The sequence below is a fragment of the Lycium barbarum genome, chromosome 4, assembly GCF_019175385.1.
Source record: "Lycium barbarum isolate Lr01 chromosome 4, ASM1917538v2, whole genome shotgun sequence".
NCBI lineage: Eukaryota > Viridiplantae > Streptophyta > Magnoliopsida > Solanales > Solanaceae > Lycium > Lycium barbarum.
In genome coordinates, this window is record NC_083340.1 from 139822470 (window position 1) to 139844438 (window position 21969).

At 39.0% G+C, this 21969-nt stretch overlaps 1 protein-coding gene across 5 annotated transcripts; it reads right to left on the bottom strand.

Moving 5' to 3' along the window:
* Nucleotides 1–81: 81 nt before the first annotated feature.
* LOC132636661 (E3 ubiquitin-protein ligase COP1-like) lies at nt 82–14329 on the bottom strand. Of its 5 annotated transcripts, none has more exons than XM_060353624.1 (13): nt 13386–14311; nt 8095–8172; nt 6486–6641; nt 5810–6169; nt 4872–5029; nt 4705–4770; nt 4344–4422; nt 2892–3047; nt 2709–2807; nt 1764–1868; nt 820–999; nt 595–705; nt 82–520 (listed from the first exon to the last, which is right to left on the bottom strand). In XM_060353624.1, exons 1-13 carry the CDS (start codon nt 13677–13679, stop codon nt 350–352), a joined length of 2013 nt encoding a protein of 670 aa, XP_060209607.1. In that variant the 5' UTR covers nt 13680–14311; the 3' UTR covers nt 82–349. The 5 variants fall into 5 exon arrangements, with proteins under 5 accessions (XP_060209607.1, XP_060209611.1, XP_060209609.1 ...); XM_060353628.1 differs by lacking the exon at nt 13386–14311 and adding an exon at nt 12741–13222; XM_060353626.1 differs by lacking the exon at nt 13386–14311 and adding an exon at nt 12080–12596.
* Nucleotides 14330–21969: the final 7640 nt, after the last annotated feature.

Below are 21969 nucleotides of genomic sequence, written 5' to 3' on the forward strand. Positions count from 1 at the left end.
CAAAGGATGCTGTTTGGTGTAAACACCGCATACAAGTAAGTTATTCCACAAAACAGTGTAAAACCGATGTCCTCGATACACTGAACTAAAAAGCAAAACTTTGTCATTATAGTATAACTCTGCCTGTGTCATTAAAGAGCAGTACATCCTCCTAAATTAACCAAGCCCTACAACTTGTTACATGTTTTAATATGAATACATTTGACAAATATGGTGAACCATGCCATCTGATGGTTGAATAGATATCTACATAAAAAAATTGAATGTGAAATCCATTTCACTGTGTTTCCACTATAAAATTTCAAGTGCATCTCAATCAAGCATATTCTTAACTAGCAGCTTTATTAACTCAAGCTGCAAGGACTAGCACTTTTATAGTTCCCTGACTATTGGCAGCTAACATCGTAGGGCTATCGCTCTTCCAGCACACTGCGCTGATGAAATAAGATCCGGCATCTTCATCGGCTTCGTCCACATCTGGGGAACCGAATCTATGCCAAGTCACAGGTTTGGAAATCGCCTATACCATCCCAAAGCATTAGTTAAAAATCAAAAAACTATCAGCACTTCAAAAACGATTAAAAAGTTGCTGACCTTATGGTACACGAATACTTCATTTGTTTCACTGCCACATGAGAGGAATTCATTGTTCACTGAGAGACCAACGAAGTTTTTCTCATTCATATGTCCTCTAAGTGTGCGAACCTAGAGAAACACTCAAATAGTGTTAACCGAAGAAAAATCCCATCAATCATTACAACTGGTTGGTGGCAGAAAAAAATTCCTCAATGAAGTAGTAGACTTAAAAAGATGGCTTACCGGTAGATTTTCATTCACATCCCACAATCGCAGAGTACTGTCCGTTGATGCTGAAGCGAGCTCATTGTTGGACAAAAATTTTACATAAGAAACAGTTTTTCTATGGCCACTAAAAATGTGAACTGGCTGGCTGGTGTTCCTCAAGTCATAATAATGAATATGATGATCCGCAGAGCCAACCTACAGGATTACACGAGATGTACACCATGAGAATATATCCTTTTTTATACCTTTTTTGGGTTGAAATGAAAAAACAGAGATTTATGAGAAATTCATGGTCCAAATAGCATTCAAAAACTTTCAAGGAACACCTGATCGAGGGTCACAAATGGATTTATCTGTCATAAAGAAGCAGGGAGTCTGCATAGATAACCGAATAAAGGAAAGATTATCCATATGTAACTGCAAAAAAAGTTTGACCATCGCATGATTACAGCAAGAACCTATTCATGGACATCAACCTAATAGCACCAGGAGAGTAAAAAACATGCATGTATGAGCAATCAATCGAATATATGTTCAGGTATTGCATCTTAGTAGAGGATAGAATCCTATAATATCAGTCACGGTCTTTTCAGATTGCAAACGTACAGATTATCACCCATGTGCTTGAGGAGTAGAAAGGTATTCACATATTTGGTAAAGGTTCCATTATAGAAGACGGTACTAATCTGGTAACTATATGCTTCGAGGTGAAGGTAATTCAAGGGCTCGGCAGTGATTTTGTGAGTGAATTTGACAGTGATTCACAGCTCTTTCACAAAGTCAAGCATATCGTCAGCAACAAAAACTTTTCAGGATACTTCTCTCGAAACGTAACACACCTCCCCTCACAGTGGAAGTAGAGAAGAGAAGAGACCACCACATCTAAATAAGAATTCACCAGCAGTGCAGAACTGGAAATAAAGAATAAAAGAAATCTCTTCATAAAATAAGAAATTTACCGCTATATGAACGCTAGATCCAGGATTATATTTCACACAGCATATATTTGCCTTCATATCAATATTAAGGACACTTGCTTCCCGGTTAGTGCACCAAACTTTGACCTGCAGCAGCATAGAATGATGATGCAAACCTAAGTTAGGGAAAAGATAAGCACTCAAGTTATTGTCTCAGACAGTGGAAAACATGGTTGCATAACAAAAAAAACTACCCAGAAAGCAATAAAGATAAATTGTTCAAAACAACAGAAACTATATGGAGGAATAGTATGCCTAGAAATTTTCTTCTAGTATAAACTAAGTAATGGCCCAAAATGTAGAGACATGATGAGAAACCGAGATTTTGATTTTAAGTCCAAGGTATTTAGATAAGACAAATGTGCCACATTAAATAGGATATTTCCTGCTTTGAGGCCTCCAATTAGAAGACCTGCAGAAAGAACCCTAAGCACCTATAAAACACATCTCTTTCAATAAGTATAAATTTTATTTTGCTGTAGCAAAGGTTGAACATGATGAAGATCCTTTAGTTTCAGAGCTAGCAAGGAAAAGGTTTGCTGGTAAAGTTTAGTAAGATTTCACCTCTAAAAAGTTGTCTGTGATGCGGAAAAATATTTGCAATACCTGGTTTTATTACAAGGTTAGGGAGGAAGGGGAAAAAAAAAAGAGAAAAGAAAGGATAAAACAAAGATCGGGGCTCAGGAAGCAGAATTCTGCTGTAACAGAGATTTCAGTAGCAGTGACTTCAGGAGAGAACCCATTGATATGACATAAGAATTTTTCTACATTGTTTTAAGCCCTATCTATGGGAACAGCATTAATCGAAAGAGGGAAAACAATCACAGAATTCCAAAAATTTATATTCGTCCACAATCCGGATAGGCCCGAGTATTACCAACATAAATAGATTAAGATTTGTTTGACGAGTAAGTGATCCTTTAATACCTTACAATCATCACTTCCAGACACAAGCATCGAGGGTTCTGTGTGTGAAAAATCAACACTCCATGCCCGTTTCTCATGCTCTTCATATTCCATCAAACTCTGAACATCAGAAAGGATCAGTATCAGTCGTAGCAAGACGAATAAGTATACAGTGAATACTGATTAGCAGAAGTGCTGATTCACCTGTCTAGTGGTCACATCCCATACAGTTACTATTCCATCATAATCACTACTAGCTATGTGGTTCTTGGTATACTTATTCCAGCTCAAGCAGCTCAGCTTAGATCGGGTAGACATTTCAACAACAGGGCAGTGTACATCGGCAGGTTCATTTACAACCTGAAATGCAGAAGCACAAGAATAACTAAGATAAATAGAAGATACCATTAGGTCATTTTCTCCTACATAAGTACCACTTCAATGTGTTGCAGGTAACATATAATTTTTTTTATAGAATACACTATGCACAAAACAGGCAATGTGCTATCTACGACCAGGAACTCCAAATTTGCAGCAACACTTATTATTCCAGAAAGAAGGTGACCTTCACGGAGAACCGCAATTTGTTCCCTGAGAAAGATTCCATTTTCACACATATCACATAATATCAAGCGTTACGTATGCCAACAAATTCTTGATTGTTCGAGTTGTAATTGAACCGTACCATGTGTGAGCTCAACTCTTAGTCTCTGAGCTTCTTTAAATTTTCAGCTAGTCCGTTAAAGGAGCTGAGTCTGTACAAACTCGAGCTCTGCTCTTTTGTATTTATGGACAATTTGTTTTTAACAATTATTCGTTTGAAAATATCTATTATGTAACAATTTGCATATTATTTTATAACTACATTTTTCAAGTTATTAGTGCGACAAAAACTTATCACCCCATTTAATTCTAAAATTTGCTGTATTACTTTTATAAATTGCTATTAATATATATTCCACATACTTTAGCTTGAATTGAGGTTCGAGCACAAACTTGATTTATCAGCTTGTTAGTTTGTTGCACAAGCTGAGCCAAGTTCAACTTTCACTAAAATTATGTGAGTCTTACTTTCCCCAACTTGTTTGGGATTGAGGTGTAGTTGTGATCAAGCTTGATTTCAAGCTTGTTTGGAATTTGAACTGAATAACTCATTAATACTGAAGTTGAGTTTCCACACTTGGATCAGCCTCGGGCTTGTTTTTATGAATAATCAACAACACAACAACAACAACCACCCAGTGAAATCCCACAACGTGGGGTCTGGGGAGGGTAGAGTGTACGCAGACCTTACTCCTACCAAGGTAGGACGGCTGTTTCCGAAAGACCCTCGGCTCAATGAAAATCATAAAAAGAGGTCAGATAGGCTAAGAAATTCAAAGCGATATGGAAATGCAAATAACGAAAGCGACACAGATAAGATAGAATAGAATAATCAAAGTATAGGAAATAACAGATAATACCAGAAATCAGAGCACAGGAAATTCTACTGCGATAATGTGCCTATTAATAATAATCAAAAGGTGAAAATAATTTCAGAATAAAATAGCTTTTGAACTTTCTCATTTACAAAATCAACGGTAGACATTGACCTATGATACGTCATTGCACCTAATGGTATCAAGAGACCAAACCAGCTATAAGTTAAAAACTCACTGAAGAGAAGTCAAAAACTTTTATACGCCGTGAAACTCCAGCAGTAGCAAACAACTCATCATCACGATCAAATTCAATGCTGCAATAAAAACATATTTAAAGTTTAGTTCTTGGAATAAGATTCGCCTACCAGAGGTAAATAAGAGAACCAAATGAATGGTATGGCTAATAAGACAATTTCCTGAATTTCTTTTTTCTTTTATTGTGTCTGTGATTGCAATTTCAGGTCTGAGGGTTTACTAAAAACACAACATTTACGAGACACAGCAAAATCAGCCCTCCAGCGAAGCCGTTTTTTTTAGGGGAAAAAAAAGAAAAGGATAACTTTAAGCCTTCAATTATACACGAAGACCAAACTTGCCTTGACACGATATTGGCAGAGTGAAAAAGATCCCCATGCCGAAGCTCAGCAATGACTCTTAACCGACTGTTAAAGAATAAAACTAAAATTAGCAAAAAAAAAAAAAAAAAAAAAATCAAGAATTGAAAAGCAAGCATGTTGAGCAAATAACAGACTAAAAATTATACCTATAACGAGTGAAAGTGCTAAGTACAGACTGAAAATCTGCTAGTCCTGCACTGTAACCTTCTCTTTGTACAACATCTGCGTCCTTTTCCTCCTTAACACGCGATTTGTTTGCCAATTGACGTCTCTTTTGCAAGTAACATTCTTGGAGATCATTGAACTGTAGTCAAATATAAAAACCATTCACCAATAGATATCGAAGAGTAGAAAGGCAGGCTAGAAAGATACCAATAACCAACATAGGCATAAGCCAGTTCATATATCTAATTACTTGACGGAGGTATATGTACTGCTTACATCTCTCAACGAGAAAGCTTGAAAGCTGATGGAAAATCGCTTATCAAGTATCAAGAAGGATTGTGCACGATAGATCTCTTTAAAATCAGCATATGTGAGATCACCATTATAACGGGAATAAGTTGGTAGCTGAAAAATAGAAATTTAAACCTAGAATGTAATGTGACCATGTGATCATCTTAGTTTGATCACCACAAGCTTTCATACAAGATACGTGTGATCAAAAATAGTCTGTTTTCTTATCAACTTTCCCGGTAAGTCATGAATCCAGTAGTGAAGCCCAGTACTGATCAATTACAGAGATCATTTTATTTCATAACCAAAGAAATTACAGCAAAAAAGTACTTCCTCTGTTTCAATTTGTTTGTCCTACTCTCCTTTTTAGTCTGTTTTGAAAAAGAATGCCACTTTCTATATTTAGTAACTCTTTACATCCAACATCTTACATGGCTTATTTAAGATCACAAGATTCAAAGGCATTTTGGTACATTACACACATCTTTAGTTTAAAACCGCAAGATTCAAAAGTCTTCTTTATTTTCGTAAACTCCTTACGAGTCAAACTGAGACAAACAAATTGAAACGGAGGGAGTAAATTAATAGTTAAGAAACCTGTATGTGACATAATGTCACAACCACGAACCTGTGTATTGATGCACTTCTTCCTAACCACAGCCAGACCTGATTGACTCATATGTTGTGAATTCATTTCACTGATTGAAGTATCTTTTCTCGGTGGTCCAGGAGAGCTTATTTGAGCTCTGCCGTCCAACTTTTTGTATGTCAAGTTTCCAGTCGGTAATCCTCCAGGTGCATTTCGTGAAGCGGAGAAAAGACCACCGAAGTTCCTATCAGTGGATGAAGACCAAGGTTTTTTCCCAATAGGATCATCTGCTAGCATTCGAAGCTTCATTGAGTACCGATCCTTAGCCCGGTATAGGTCTATTCTATGTCTCTCCACTGAACTTAAGTCCTCTTTGATGTATTGCAGATCATTTTGCACCTAATGAAATGCACAAATCAACAAACTGGTTATCAGGTTGTTATTTGGAGAAAGCAACTGTAGCTGTCCAAGACTGTAAAGAAGACACAATGACCCAAGTGAAGAACCACTTGTATATAATATATCTTGGAAGTTATTTAGAGAGAAGAAACAACAGTAATAGGGATAACCAAACAGAAAGTCAGTAAAAGGCGCCCAAAATCTAGCATATGGTCATACGCTTTTCTACCATGATACATTTTTTCTTCTTTAAAATAAATATCTACTCTTCCTTTCTTGAATTTTTTTTCTCTAGGTGGTATTAAAGCACACAAACCTCATTGAGTTCATCAACTTTTTGCTTCCTTAGCATCTGTAAGAAGTCTAGCAGAATTTGCATATTTCGCTCTGCTTCTTCCTGCTCCAATTTCCTCTTTTTCTCTGATAACAACGACAATAGAGTGTCCAGCTCCTTAACTGATACTTCACAACCCTGTCTAAGCATAACAAGTGTCACATCTCAAGCTTCTACACAAACTGATACTGACAGTTAAATCTTTATAGGTGTGCGATTTATTCCATACTGACCAATAAAAAAAACATAAAAAATAGCAGAAATCTTATGTCTGGTTCCTAATGCAGAGCTCCATAATCTGTGATCTTTCAAGCAGTTGCACCAATCACTTTTATAGTTAAATTGAGGGCAAAAGAATAAAATGAAGAGAACAGAGACACTTAGTTATTTGGTTAGGAAGTAAAACTGGAGGACTAACGAATGCTTCTATATTAGGTTTTTTAACTCCTTTGGCATTGAATATGAAGCATCTCTCAAACTACCCATGTTCAACACATGGAGAAGAATCTCAGAACCACAAATGTAACTACATCACAAGAAACCATTTTTATATATCTAGATTACCATATGAAATTTCGATTCACAACTTCAAAACCACAATAGACATGGTTTACCTTTTTTTTCCTTTTTTTCAATTGTAGATAGTTTGACCCATTTTTTTGCCAATTATTTTTTAACCCTTCTTGTCACAGAAACCTATTAGCCTTTTGCCATTCCCATAGCCTATGAACACTACAAATCAGATCATCACCATTTCAATTTCTCTTTAGCTCCATTGTAGTTTTCACCTTGACAACCGTGTCCATTCATGTATCACCATACTCGCTACACCCTAGACAAAGACTTTTTTTTTCTTTTTCTTTTTTTAAATCAAGAAAAAAAGCCTATTGATTCCAATCTGTTACATTAACTATAATAGAGCATATTCCACTTTCCTGCTCCAACTGCTTCTATACCCAAGAAATTATATTTCTCAACATTCATAAAAAGAGACACAGGTCAATCTAACTAGTAGTTATACTCATACCTCTATGTAGACTGACATTAACACCCAACTACAATTCAAGGATAAAAAACATCTCTGTTTCCACAAAAGAATGGCATCTAACTGAAGATTAGTCTGCCAACTGAATAAATACAAAAATAACAACCATCAAGCACTAATAAGAAGTGAGAACTACTAAATACTATCACAAACCAGTACATTACCAGGATGGCCTTACAAGAATTTAGAAATCCGAGATTTTGAACAATTTAGTCAACTTAGACAAGCCTAACTATAAAAACAAATAATTACACTAAAAATCTCTGGATAGCCAACTTTATTATGCTCCATAAAACATAGAGCCAAAGTAAGATACCAAAACTAAAATAAGAATTCAGGCACAGCTAAAATTTAGGTCAAAGTACAATAACTCAAAAAACATATAAATCAGATCACCCAATTTTAGATTAGTAGTTAAAGAGCAAACTTGAACAGGGAGGTTCTTCATCAAACAATCTTAAATTAGTCGTGTCAAAAAAACAAAAAACAAAAAAATCGAAGACCAACTTAATTGTGACTTCACCTAGAGATTGAGAAAAAGCTCACCTGTTCCAATGAATGACGAAATTGTTCAACAGGAGATGCAGTTTTTGAAATCTGACGAGCAGATGTCTTCTTCAATAGCTACAAAGGTGGTACAGAGAAACCTTTAACAATAAGCTGCATTATGAAGTAAATCATTTCAAGATGCAACAATCTGATATATATGCTACATTAATATCTCTTAGCAACAGTTTATTCGATTGTAAAGACAAACTGGTACTTGAAAGCAAATGAAACTTAAATCTTACCAGTCAATATGGAAAAGAAGCTCGATACATCAATTTTCAGAGAGATTAAAGGCAGAAAAAATCAACAAATCCTACTAATATGTTCAAAGACGATTAAGAAGGAACAACCAATTTGGAATCTAATATGAGTCCAACATCCTGATCTGATGGAAACATATCATCCTAATCATATTTTTTAGCATTGTGCAAACCATCTCTGAAGGCCCACTTCTGTTGAGTCAGTTCCAAGGGAGCTAATAACACATTTAACTGCTTAATTGCTTGCCATAATTTTTCCATTCTTTCGTCTTTCTTGAAAGGGACCTTTCTTTCTTCCTACACAAAGAAAATGTTTCTTTACTAAATTAAAGTGATGATAGAAAAGCGGAAGAAGCCCTTGCTAAATATATGTATGTTAAGTTAATGTACTAGTTATAAATGGCAAAGAGACTGCCCCAGATAAGCATAAGCTTGCGAGATGGGTGAAACCTCCTTCTCAAAAGTTCAAGGTATTTTATGCATTGGTACTTTAAAAGAAATCCTAGCCGCTCAAATCCATTTCCAAAAGGATAGTGTGAATGAGAAATATAAGGAATTTGGAACCTCCAATTCATGATTACACAATTAGATCAATTTTGAATTTACCTCACATAAAAAAAATCTTAATTCGAAAAAAATCCAAATTGTATTTGCACTGAAGTGGAGATTTGTCCTCTCGTAAAAAGAAATCAATAAAACACCTCGTCTACCTATTAGAGAAAGCGTGTTGTCTGATTAGAAGACAAGACATCATTCACATATAACATAAAAGGAGAGCTACTAAAATGTTGTTACGTTCCTGTTGAAAACTTGGAGATCTTTCACCCCAAGATCCCCTCATTTCTTTAGAGACATAACATCCTCTCAGCTGACTAAGTGAAACTTCCTATCTCCACCATAGAAATTCTCTTTTGGAACATTATAGATTATACCCTTCTGATGTTATAGTCATCAGATGCTCAAGTGTACATGACCAACACATCACTGAGAGCCTTCAATTTCTTTTCAATGTTTGATCAGATCAGACTATCCTTCATGTCATCAATTTATCTCAAAACATGTCCACTTTCTGAACATCTTTCAGATAGATCTTCTTTCTCTCAAACACGCCAATTTCTCGACATCTCCCAGATAAGTGGCTACGGATGTGATTGGATTCATATTTAATGTCAGTAGACCATTTGTGTCTAGTGCTATCAAAGGCGAAAAGCGTAGAAAAGCGCCAAGATATGTTTCTTTTAATGCAAAGCATTGTTAAGGTGCCTTAAAGCCCATGCTTCAGTGAAGAAAGGCACAAATACAGAGAAATATGCTTACAAAACATCAGTGCATGCCCAGATTATTTGTGCAGAGATATCAGTGGGTTTTGCCGTCTAGAGCACACTAAATGCATTTAGTCAGTTTTTTTCTCCCTTTTAACAATTCTTGACCTGCACGAAATGCAGCTTAAAACCACAAATGACTCATTTCCCCGCCAAAATTCAACATTTAACACTGCAGCACAGATACCAAACAACTGAAACTTGCAGGTGCGCATGTACTTAATCATTTCTTCGTGCTTCCGTCACATGGTCGAGATAACGATTCCGGAATAACCAAAAAAAAAGGCAACACGCCAAAGCAGTTTATATCCTGTACTACGCCCTTCAACACCATTTACTTTGTCAGCTCAGCTATTTAGATTTCGGTGCCCAACAACCAATAGTTCAATACCAACACTATACTAAACAACTACTACTACTACTATGTTGACTTTATGAATAATCAACCTCTGTTCCGTTAACGGGCATATTTTCAACCAATACTACATAATTGTGATTGTACTATGCCCTTCAACACCATTTACCACGCCAACTCAGCTATTCAGATTTCAGTCCCCAACAATCAATACCAACAATAAGACTAAACAACAACTACTATTAGTCTATTACTACTATATTGGCTATATGAATATAATTAATATCCGTTCCGCTTTACTGGGCACATTTTCAACCAATAGTACAAAATTGTGATTGTACTATGCCATTCAACACCATTTACTATGCCAGCTCAGCTATTTAGATTTCAGTCCCCAACAATCAATACCAACACTATAGTCTATACTAAACAACAACTACTATTACTACTATGTTGGCTATATGAATCCATTATTTTCTTTTGGTGCACCCATAGAGCCCTCAATTGTATAGAAGATTGGGTGGAGTTTGTAGAGAATTACTTCTTTTTGTAGATTCCTTTACCTTTTAGTATATCCCTTGTATACGGCCAGTTTTTTTGGCCATGTTTATGAATGAAAATATGTTTACCTGATCCAAAAGAAAAAAAAGAATCCAATTAATATCCGTTCGGCTTTACTGGGCACATTTTCAACCAATACTAAAAAAATTGTGATTGTATTATTCCGTTCAACATCATATACTTTGTCAGCTCAGGTATTTAGATGTTTAGTACAGCACAGCTACTATGTTAGTAGGGCGCAAAATGGTTAAGAAAAATAAGTAACCATCCAATCCGACCCATTAAATATGGGTTGGATAACTGAAAATTTTAAAAATGGATCAAATATGGATATTATCCGTATTATCCACTAAAATATGGATATCCATATTATCAATACCTATTTGTCTGCTTGTTATTTTTCATGTTCTTGTTTTCTAGGAGTCCGCTTATTTGGCTTTTCGCTTGTGTTCTTTCCTGACTATTCTTGAAACCAAGGGAATCCATATTATTTGTTGGTTAACCATTTTTATCCGTGTTAGATATGGGTGGGTCGGATATTTTATCCATTTTTATTTTAACACGTTTTCGACCTGCCCGTTTGCCACTTCTAGATTGTACTATGCCCTTCAACACCATGTACTTTGTCAGCTCTATTTAGATTTCAGTGCCTAACAATCAATACCAACACTACACTAAACAACAACTACTACTACCATGTTAGCTATGAATTCAGCTTTACTATGCAATTTTCAATCAATACTACACAAAAATTCCATAAATAACTGCTATTAAGAAACAACATTAAATTAAATAAACCTTGTCAAGGAGGAAATTCGGATAGAGTTGGCTGGTAGTGAGATAATGAGAACAACAGGGACAATCACTCTTGATATGAAGATGAGTAACTATACACATATAGCAAAAACTATGTCCACAAGCTGTTAAAAAAGCATCCCTTATGATCTGCATACATATAGGGCACAATAATTCCCTGTCTAATAGCCATATGAATAATTAATGTCCGTTCCGCTTTACTGGGCACATTTTCAACCAATACTACAAAATTGTGATTGTACTATGCCCTTTAACACCATGTATTTTGTCAGCTCTGTTATTTAGATTTCGGTGCCCAACAACCAATTCCAACACTTGGGGTGTTCATGGTTCGGTTTGGATTGGTTTGCCTTTAACAAGAAACCAAACCAATTAAATCGGTTTTTCAAATGTTGGAATTAAACCAAACCAATTAAGTCGGTTACTCATCCCTTCGGTAATTGTCGGTTTTTCAGTTGTTTTGGTTTTTTGTCGGCTTTTTCTAAATATATGACAATATACTTCCAAGCACATATTAGATTGACTATATTTCAGCACAACTACTACTACTATGTTAGCTATATGATGAATCATTAATATCCATTCAGCTCTGCTGGGCACAGTCGCAATATAATACTACAAAAAGTTCCATAAATAAGTGTAAGAAACAACACTAAATTAAAACAAACCTTATCAAGGAGGAAATTGGGATAGAGTTGGCTAGTAGTGAGATAATGAGAACAACAGGGACAATCACTCTTATTATGAAGATGAGTAACTATAAACATATAGCAAAAACTATGCCCACAAGCTGTTAAAGTGCATCCTTTATAATCTGCATACATATAGGACACAATAACTCCCCATCCAATTCCCATTCTATCCTTGTCCCAACAGCCTCTTCTTCATCCTTTACTACACTACTCATCACTTCACCCTCACTAAGGGCATTACCCCTCCTATCAAATTTTCCACATAGCAAATTGGATATTTTGTGGAATCAACTACGCATCCATTCCATTGTGTGTAACGACTGATTTGGTGTGATCGCGTCGTTACCTTTTCTTTTTCCTTCTCATTTGTCTTTACTTATTATCTAATAATCCTATTTTATCCTCTATCCTATCTTTTTATAGTAGTTCTACTCCGTACCTTACTTTTCTTGTAAATTTATCCTTCAAATTGTTGATGTGTGACAGTATGTAACAACGAGAAACTGTACAATTTATACAAATTAGTATTCATCAAAACAATACAGTACGATACAATACAACACAATACAATATAAATACGATACAGTATGAAACAATATGTAACAACCATCCAAACAGAGTATAAATTAAAACAAACCTTGTCAAGGAGGAAATTGGGGTACAGTTGGCTGGTAGTGAGATAATGAGAACAACATGGGCAATCACTCTTGTTATGAATATGAGTAACTATACAGCAAAAACTATGCCCACAAGCTGTGCATCCTTTATAATCTGCATACATATAGGACACAATAATTCCCTATCCAATTCCCATTCTATCCTTGTCCCAACAGCTTCTTCATCATCCCTTACACTACTCATCACTTCACCCTTCACTAAGGGCACTACCCCACCAATTGAACTTTCCACCATAGCAAATTGGGTATTTTGCGGAATCAACTACGCCTCCATCCCATTGTGTGCAATGACCGATTTGGTGTGATCACGTCGTTACCTTTTCTTTTTCCTTCTCGTTTTGTCTTTACTTATTATCTAATAATCCTATTTATCCTTTATCCGATCTTTTTATAGTAATTCTACTCTTTACCCTACTTTTCTTGTAAATTTCTCCCTGCTGATGTTTGACATTATGTAACGACAAGAAACAGTACAATCTATCCAAACATTGTATTAATCAAAACAATACATTACGATACAATACAATATAATACGATACATTATGAAACAATATGTAACAACCATCCAAACAAAGTGCAAGAAACAACATTAAATGACAACAAACCTTGTCAAGGAGGAAATTGGGATAGAGCTGACTAGTAGTGAGATAATGAGAACAACAGGGACAATCACTCTTGTTATGAAGATGAGTAACAATACACATATAGCAAAAACTATGTCCACAAGCTGTTAAAAATGCATCCTTTATAATCTGCATACATATAGGACACAATAACTCCCTGTCTAATTCCCATTCTATCCTTGTCCCAACACCTTCTTCTTCATCCCTTACTACACCACTACTCATTCCTTCACCCTTCACCAAAGGCACCACCCCTCCAATTGAACTTTCCACCATAGCAAATTCAGTGGAAAATTCAAGAACTGAAATGGGGTTTTGTTCTTTTTTTTTTTTAAATAATTTTTGGGATTTGTAGTAGAGGAAGAGCAAATTGGGTATTGTTCAGAATCAACTATGCCTCGATTCCAAACAAGTTTTTGTTATTTTCTTGCTAGTCAGTGAAGTATGACTAGGATCTTGAACTAGTAGTGGAAATGTAAGTTTAAATCAGTGAATTGAATAGAAAATTCAAGAACTGAAATAGGGTTTTGTTCTTTTCTTGATTTTGAGATTTGTGGTGTAAGAGTAGCAAATTGGATATTTTAGCAAATTTGGTATTTTGCAAAATCAACTATGACTCGAAGTCCAAAGAGATCTCCAAATGAGCAGTCACAACACAAAAATGAACTGCCATGGTTTTTCGTTGATAATTTTTCTTTCTAGTTAATGAATTATGACTTTGATGTTGAACTAGTAGTGGAAGTGAAACTTTTAATTCAAGAACTGAAATGGGGTTTTGTTATTTTTTTTTAAAAAAAAAATAATAATTTTTGGGATTTTTGTGGTGGAGGAAGAGCAAAGGGGAAAGGGGTTAAGGTCCCCCACAAAAGGAAAGATATTGTTTTTTGATAAGATGTGGAATTTAAGATAACTACGTTTTCTTCTATCTTTATTTATTTGTTATTGTTGTTGTGTACTTGTTGTGTTTAATAAACCGTTTGAGGAGATTGAGATTGTGTACTTTGTTGACTGCCATGGGTTTTCCTAACTGCCATTGAACAAAACTCTGATGACGCAGAGATTTAAATATAGAATATTCAAATTGTTATGAATATGAATTGTGGATATCATCAATTTTGTATTGTTTTCATAGTTTAGAAGTAGCTTATGAGTACGTTGCAGCTACAATCGACTTCAAGAAGCATGCGAGCAACTTATAAGTAGCTTTACAAGCAGCTGCCTAAAGTAGGTTAGCTCTACAAGCAGCTTGCCGAAGTAGCTATAAGTAGCTTTTCAGTAGTTTTACAAGCAGCTAGCCGAAGTAGCTACAAGTAGTCAGGGGCAAAGCTAGAATATTGTTTATGATTAGGTTGAACTCAATATTTTTTGTTCAAATTCTATGTTTGCCTTAAGAAATTCATTAAATGTGTATACATTATTAATTTAGACTTTATTTTAACTTTAAAAGGACTTAAATCCTGAACTCATAAGCTTTAGATACTAGCTTCACCTTTCCAATGAGCTTATAAAATAGCATGTAAGAGATGGTTAGCTAAGCTTATAAGTTAGTCAAACTGAATTATAAGTATTTTTTAGTTTATCTACGCGTTTAGTAAACACTACTTAAGCCAGTTTTCGCTATAAGCACTTTTGGTTTGATTAATTTTTTTTACTATTTTATCCTTAATATTTTTTCTAATTCTCATAATATCTTTCACAGAATAAAATATTCAAATTGTTATGAATACAAATAGTGGATATCAATTTATTATTTTCATAGTTTCCTATAAAAGTTTAAGTACCTGACAATAACTTGCAAGTAGCTCTACAATAGCTGCAACAAGGTAATAATTAAGTATATTTACAAGCAGCTTCCTAAAGTACCTGCAAGTAGTTTATATAAAGCAGTTGTAAAAGAGTGTTTGGCTAAGCTTATAAGCTGATCAAACTTGCGAATAAACACTTTTTAACCTATTGATGTGTTTGATAAACACTCAAAATGCTTATAAGCCAAGTCACTTATGGTTATAAGCACTTTTTGTTAAGGCACCCAAGGGTGTGGCTAGTCGTCAATGAAATTGGTTGAGCACTATGAGGTCTCAGGTTCAAATTCCAGCAGAGACAAAAATATTAGGTGATTTCTTTCCATCCTAACCTTGGTGGACAAAATTACCTGGTACCTGTTGCTGGTGGGAGGTAGAAAGTACCTCGAGGAATTAGTCGACGTGCGCGCAAGCTGGCCCGAATATCACGATTATCACAAAAAAAAAAAAAACTTTTAGTTTAATCAAACTTTTTACTATTTTATCCCTAATTTTTTTTTTCTAATTTTCAAAATACCTTTCACAAAAAAAAACTCCTAAATTTCTCTTCACTTTGTATCCATCATTCCTCTTTTTCTTTAAAAAGATAATTCTAAATTTGCAATTGTCAAGACTTTAAGAGTATTTTAGTCATTTTAACAAAAGAAGAGCTTATCAACACTTTTTTTTTATTAAACACATCAACTGCTTATTAGCACTTTCAACACTTTATCCCGATACATAACCGCTTATTTATAATGATCCATACTCTCTTTCGATGCAAAGATTGGAAAATAAGACATTCACAGTCGTTTGGTTGGAGGGATTAGGTGGATTATTCAGGTTTAGAATTTAGGATTAAGTTTCTTTTATGTTTAGTTGGAGGTATTAATCAGTATTAAAATCACGACTATAACTGGATAACTTGTCTCATACAGAATGTGGGATAAGTTATTCAGGTTATAATTCTTATTTTAGTATCATGATTATAATTCTGAAATATTCGAACTTCACAACAAACAACCCCTCAAACTGTTATGGATATAATACATTGTGGATATTCATTCATAATTTTCTGGCTGACAAGTAGCTTCTTGAATTAACTTGTAAAATAGTAGCTTACAAATAACTTGCAAGTGAGTCAACAATCTGTTTACCCCGAAATCGGATAATCAATTGAATTTGTAAGCGGGTATAGGATATGTGCTTGAGTCTTAATATATATATGAGATAGAGAAGATATATATGCAAGAGTTCTTTAATGAAATGGATAGTGATGGCGGTTTGTTTATGAACAGCGTAGAAGGCTTGATGGATTAAATATGCTAAAAACGTGAACAAAACGGTCGTGGCCGGATCAGAAATTGAAGGAAAGATTGTATATATGGGCTATTCTATTACAAGTGTTCTTGGAGAAATGTACGAACCAACCAACATAAGGAAGGAGGACATGCCATATTTATAGTGCCACCCCCTGGATCTCACACAAATGAAGACTAATAAAATAATCATGACAATGACAACCCTGCACGGATTTGGTGGGATTAGACTGACGGCGCCGTCTGACACACGCATGGTAGGTAGTTGACTATGACAGCACGCCACTGGTGCGGGGCCCGCAGGCGACGGTTACGCGGACCAACGGCCACCCGGTCAAACGGCTATTCGGGGCAACGGCCACAGACGCTCGGATCAGCAGACTTGGCCGTTTCGATGACGGAGAAGACAGACTCGTTTAGCTCCGGTACAGATGCCTTCTCCAGGTAGGACTGAACAGCATCCGGTATGTTCTCGCTCCTTTTCCATCACCAATTTACCTTATTACCGTTCTGGCTCATATCCGGTTTTCACCGTATACAGATAGCCCCTCCACTCCCCGAATCCCCGATCTATCGGAGTAACGGGGAGTGGATAAGTTCCTAAATCGGTGGCTCTCTCATCCCGACCTCACCTTCGTATTTTGGCGGGAACGAGCGCGTAACGCATGCCCCTTACCTGCCACGTGTCTCAACCCTGGTGGTCCGCTTCTGTCAACCGCCTTTTCACGTCGTTTCGAGTCGCTTCAAATTAATGATGGGGCACGTGGCGCCATCTGATTGGCCGTCCTCGGGAGCCGTTCCTCCCCTAACATGCCTATATAAGGCCTTCTACCCCTTTATTTTGCCATTTTCACGTTTTTGCCTCCTCTTTAACCCTACTTCAATTCTGTGTTCTTCTTTCTTCTTGCTCAACACACAACCTAACTTCAAATCTGGTCTCCCTATTGATCTGTTGCTTCATATCGTGTGCACAGGAGTCAACCTCATCACTGCTGCTGTCGAGTATCCTTTGTTCGAGCGTTGCTGTTTCAATTTTGCCTTTTATTGAACCACCAGTTCCTTCGTTCTTCTTAAATCCCTCTCTTCGGCCTTCTTTCTTTCACATTTTCAGGATGTCCGAATCGACTTCCCATGATGCCCCATTGATATCGTCCTCGGGAGCCGAGCCTGCGTCCCCGGTTAAATTCGAGCCCACGGCATCGGATATCATACCGGCCAAGTTTAATTTCAACAAAGACCTTGAGGTCGAAAAGCCTTCCTCCGTTTCAGACAGGGGATACGACGTGAGGCGATATCCCTCATCCATCACCGAGGAGAAGCTTGACACAGTCCGGGCCGATTGCGGGTGGGACACCCGTCCTGTTCGGGTCTTCGCTCCCGGACCTGATGAATCCGTTACCGACCACCGTGAAGGGTTTTTGTACGTTTACACATACCCCTTCACTCTCAGACTAAACCCTCCGGTGGATCCGGTCATTCTCGACATGTGCCGCATCTACGGCGTTACACTGGCCCAGATTGGCCCAAATGTTTGGAGGGTCGTAGCGTGTCTCCGGTCATTGGCCAACAATGCCGAGAAGGAGTTCACACTAGCCCACCTCATACGCCTATACTCCCCGAGGATGTTCCGGGGTGGCGTAATGAAACTGGCCAAGCGCAGCCAGAATCCTTTTTTTGCGAAAATGGACGAAGACAGAGACCGGGGATGGTTGGAGCGATTTGTCCGGGTGAAGACCGAGGACATAATTCCGGCCGAGCATATGCCTTTCCCGGAGAAATGGAATAATAAGCGTAAGTTCCAAGCCCCGAATAATTGCTTTGGCATTGCTTTGTCAAATTTTGATTATTCCTTGAAATTCTTTACTTTTGCTAGCCAATGGGTACGTTCCTCCGGTCATCCGGGATTTGAACGACTGGGTCACAATGCTTCTCGTCCAGCATCCCTATGAAGACCGGACATGGGCCCACTTGTCCCGTGGCCGATGGATTGCCCAAAATCACGGTAACCCTCTATTCTTATCCTACAGTATTCTTCTTTTACTCGTTTCGCCCTCTGGTTTCTGCTAACCTCTCGTCTTTTCAGGTTTGCCTAAGGGCTCGGTAGCCCCCAGGTCGGAATCGGGGACCGCCCCATCAGCATCGGCGCCCGAATTTGACACAGCAGGCTCTTCCCGCGTCCTCTCCGAGGCCGCAAAAAGGAAGCGGCCCTCCGAAAAGGGGCAGACACCGAAAGGAAAGAAAGCAAGGAGCGTTGCCCGCCCCTCAAGGGAAGAGGCAGAGCTCGACATCATTGTTCGAAGAGTCGGCTCCGTCCCCACCGTGGCTTCAATACCGGAAGAGGCGATCTCCGTTCCGCCCCTTCCTTCCATTGGCGAAGGCCTCTTGGTTCCTGCTCCCCATCCAGGTGCGGAAGAAATACTTTCACCAGCTCCTCTTCGGTCGATTGACTTTGTCGACATTTCAGGTGAAACTTCTTCGGAAGATGCTCCCCTTCAAAGAAAGAGGTCCGGGGAAGCGGTTGCTATTGAAACCGAAAAAAGGACCGAACCAGTACCGGAGATCGAAGCCCCCACAGGCGCGCGTCCGTCTCCCGAGCACGTGCCCGCTACAACTGTGGAGCCCTCGGCCTTTGCCGAATTTGTCGAGGCTGCTCCAAGTTCATCTACCCCAGCTACGCGGGTGGATGACTTTGACGATATGTTCTCGAGAACTCCCCCCGCGTCCTGTGAAGCAGCGGGATTCGGTCACCTTCCTATCCCTCGAGCCACGAGGCCGGCATATCGGGCCTCCGATTCCGGTGCCAGGGATAGCTTGGTGAACATTTTCCCAGCCCCGAGCGTGGAGCCAAGAAGAACCCGATCAGCAGTAGTCACCGTCCCCGAGGACTGCAGCTTCCTATCACGTCCGGTGGGCGTAGCGAGCTATTTACGTCCCCTTGTATCAGATTCGGACAGACGCAAAATGACCGGGGTTACTTGGGAATGCCTTATTAACGAGGGCTTGCACGCGGGCAACCGGGTAAGATTCTTAGCCCCCCTTATACATTTCATTTTGAGAATGTCATCCTTTCTTTGCCTAAGTCTTTTGGTTTGTTTCATCTGCAGAGTGTGGTGCTGGTCAATGAGGCCTTCATCCGTGCCCGACATGAGATAGACGATCTTCGGGGTCAACTCGATGCTTAGGGCCGAGAGACAGAGAAATACCAACACCTTCTTCGGGAGAAGGAAGAAGAATTAAACAGGGCGGTCATGCTGGCCAACCTTCGCCCCGAGCTTGATGCGGTTAAAGACGATTGAAGAGTGATCTGGCCGCCATGACTGATTACAATCGGAGCCTCGAGGCCAAGAAGATCGGCCTTTGCCGGGATAAAACCCAATTTTCTTTGCGGTTAGATGAACTCGAGACCACGGTTTCCCAACTTTGGGGAGAACTTGACTCGGTGAAGGCTGATGCTACGGGCTTGACCGAGAGGAACCGGCAGCTTGAGTCCGAGGCTGCTTTGTTCAACGAGCGCAGCAGGGTACTCGAAGAGAAAGCCGAGGAGCGGGCTCGGATATGAGAGGGCCTTAGAACTAAATTTGAGGAGGCGATTAACGCTAATGATACCCTTAAGGCCGAGCTGGATGCGGCCAATCTTACGAGGGATGATCTTGAGAGGAACCGAGCTCATTTGGAAACCAAACTGGCCAAGGCTGAGGCCGATTTGGAGGAAGCTTGGAAAAGTGTGGAGGCGGCCGAGGCTCATACCGCTATTGTCGCTGAATATGAGAAATGGAAGTCTCGGCGTCTTACTCTCCAGCAAGCTGAGCACGGCCTGGAGGATCTTCCGGCCCTGATACTTGAAGCCAAAGGAATGGAGAAGGAGGCTAACCTTGCCCTCGGGTCCGAGTCAGACGACTCCGAGCGAACCGAGTCCGAGCATTCATCCTCTTCTAGTCGTGTCGGGTAGCATAGGGCCAGTACTTTGGTATTTTTGTTTTCATAGCGCTTTGCTCTTCTTTTGATGTAAAGAATCATTCGTTTGTATAAATGAAAAGTGCATCTTTCTGCTTCCTCGTTTTGACTGTTTGTCCTTATTTTTGCTGTTTATTGCTGGTCCGTTTTGGGACGAGGTGACTCGTAGTCATTGATTCATCGGTCCCGTTTGGGTCTTGGCCGATGTTTCGGTAGTTCCGTCGTCTCCGAATGTTCGAGAAGCGTCTTATTAGAGCCGATATTTATCTTCGGCTGTATTTTAGAACCGGTGTCTTTTCAGCCTTGGCTAGCAAAGTTTTTGATGTGGCAGCCCCCCTTTGGGGAGTTTGTCAAATTTTGGCCAGTTGCCTTTGCCGAGTTTCGGCCTTAGTAAAAGCTGCTAACTTTAGTAAATTTTGACAATTTTGATTTTGCAAAACGCTTGTTCATATGAGAGTTTTGACTCTTTCTTCTTTTGCCGTAGCAAGTGTAAAAATGGGACACGATTCACTATGATCGTTTGGTCCTTACATCGAAAGCTATGGCCGGTGACCGGTCCTTTGTTTCGCCATAGCAAATATCGGGTAGGACACGATTCGTTATGATCGTTTGGTCCTTACATCGAAAGCTATGGCCGGTGACCGGTCCTTTGTTTCGCCGTAGCAAATATCGGGTAGGACACGATTCGTTATGATCGTTTGGTCCTTACATTGAAGGCTATGGCCGGTAGCCGGGCCTTTGTTTTGCCGTAGCAAATATCGGATGGGACACGATTCATTATGATCGTTTGGTCCTTACATTGAAGGCTAAGGCCGGTGGCCGGGCCTTTGTTTTGCCGTAGCAAATGTTGAGTCTCCCCGTCTACTTTGATCGGTGTCATCTTCGGTATGGGCATAGTATTCCCCCAGCACTGATCCGAGCTTTTTAGGTCGGGTGAGTGCTGTTATGTTCTTCTTGTTTGTGCAGTAACACGTTGTACTTGTTGCCTCATTAAAAACCTTGTCGGAAAACCCTTTTTGGGACAAAACCGCACCAAGGAAAAGAGTGCAACACGTGTTTTCAGACCTAAATTCTATTTTTCTCCCGTTCTCGACCCCCTGCAAAAGAGAAAAGTCAATGAGAGAGTACGGGCCATACCTTAGCAGTAGTATCTCTTTAGATAGGCCACGTTCCAGTTGTTGCGCAGACGCTGCCCGTCCATTGATTCCAATTGGTACGATCCTTTGCCCGTTATACCGGTTACCTTGTACGGGCCCTCCCAGTTCGGACCCAGCTTTCCTTCGTTGGGGCTCTTGGTGTGCAAGGTAACTTTTCGAAGCACCAAGTCCCCGACTTGGAAATGTCGAAAGTCCGCTCTTCGGTTGTAGTATCTTTCCATTCTCTGTTTTTGGGCCGCTATGCGGACAGACGCGCTTTCGCGTAGTTCATCTGTGAGATCGAGTTTCACGGCCATGGCTTCCTCGTTTGACTCCCCGGTGGTATACCTGACACGGAGGGTCGGTTCACCGACTT

Excerpts from the sequence above, each read along its gene's own strand:
- LOC132636661 (XM_060353624.1), bottom strand. The coding sequence starts at position 13,679 with ATGGTGGAAAGTTCAATTGGAGGGGTGGTGCCTTTGGTGAAGGGTGAA. Across the intron at positions 2,808-2,891 it reads GGGATGTGACCACTAGACAG|AGTTTGATGGAATATGAAGA; the intron begins GTGAATCAGCAC and ends TCTGATGTTCAG. Across the intron at positions 1,869-2,708 it reads CTGGAAGTGATGATTGTAAG|GTCAAAGTTTGGTGCACTAA; the intron begins GTATTAAAGGAT and ends ATGCTGCTGCAG.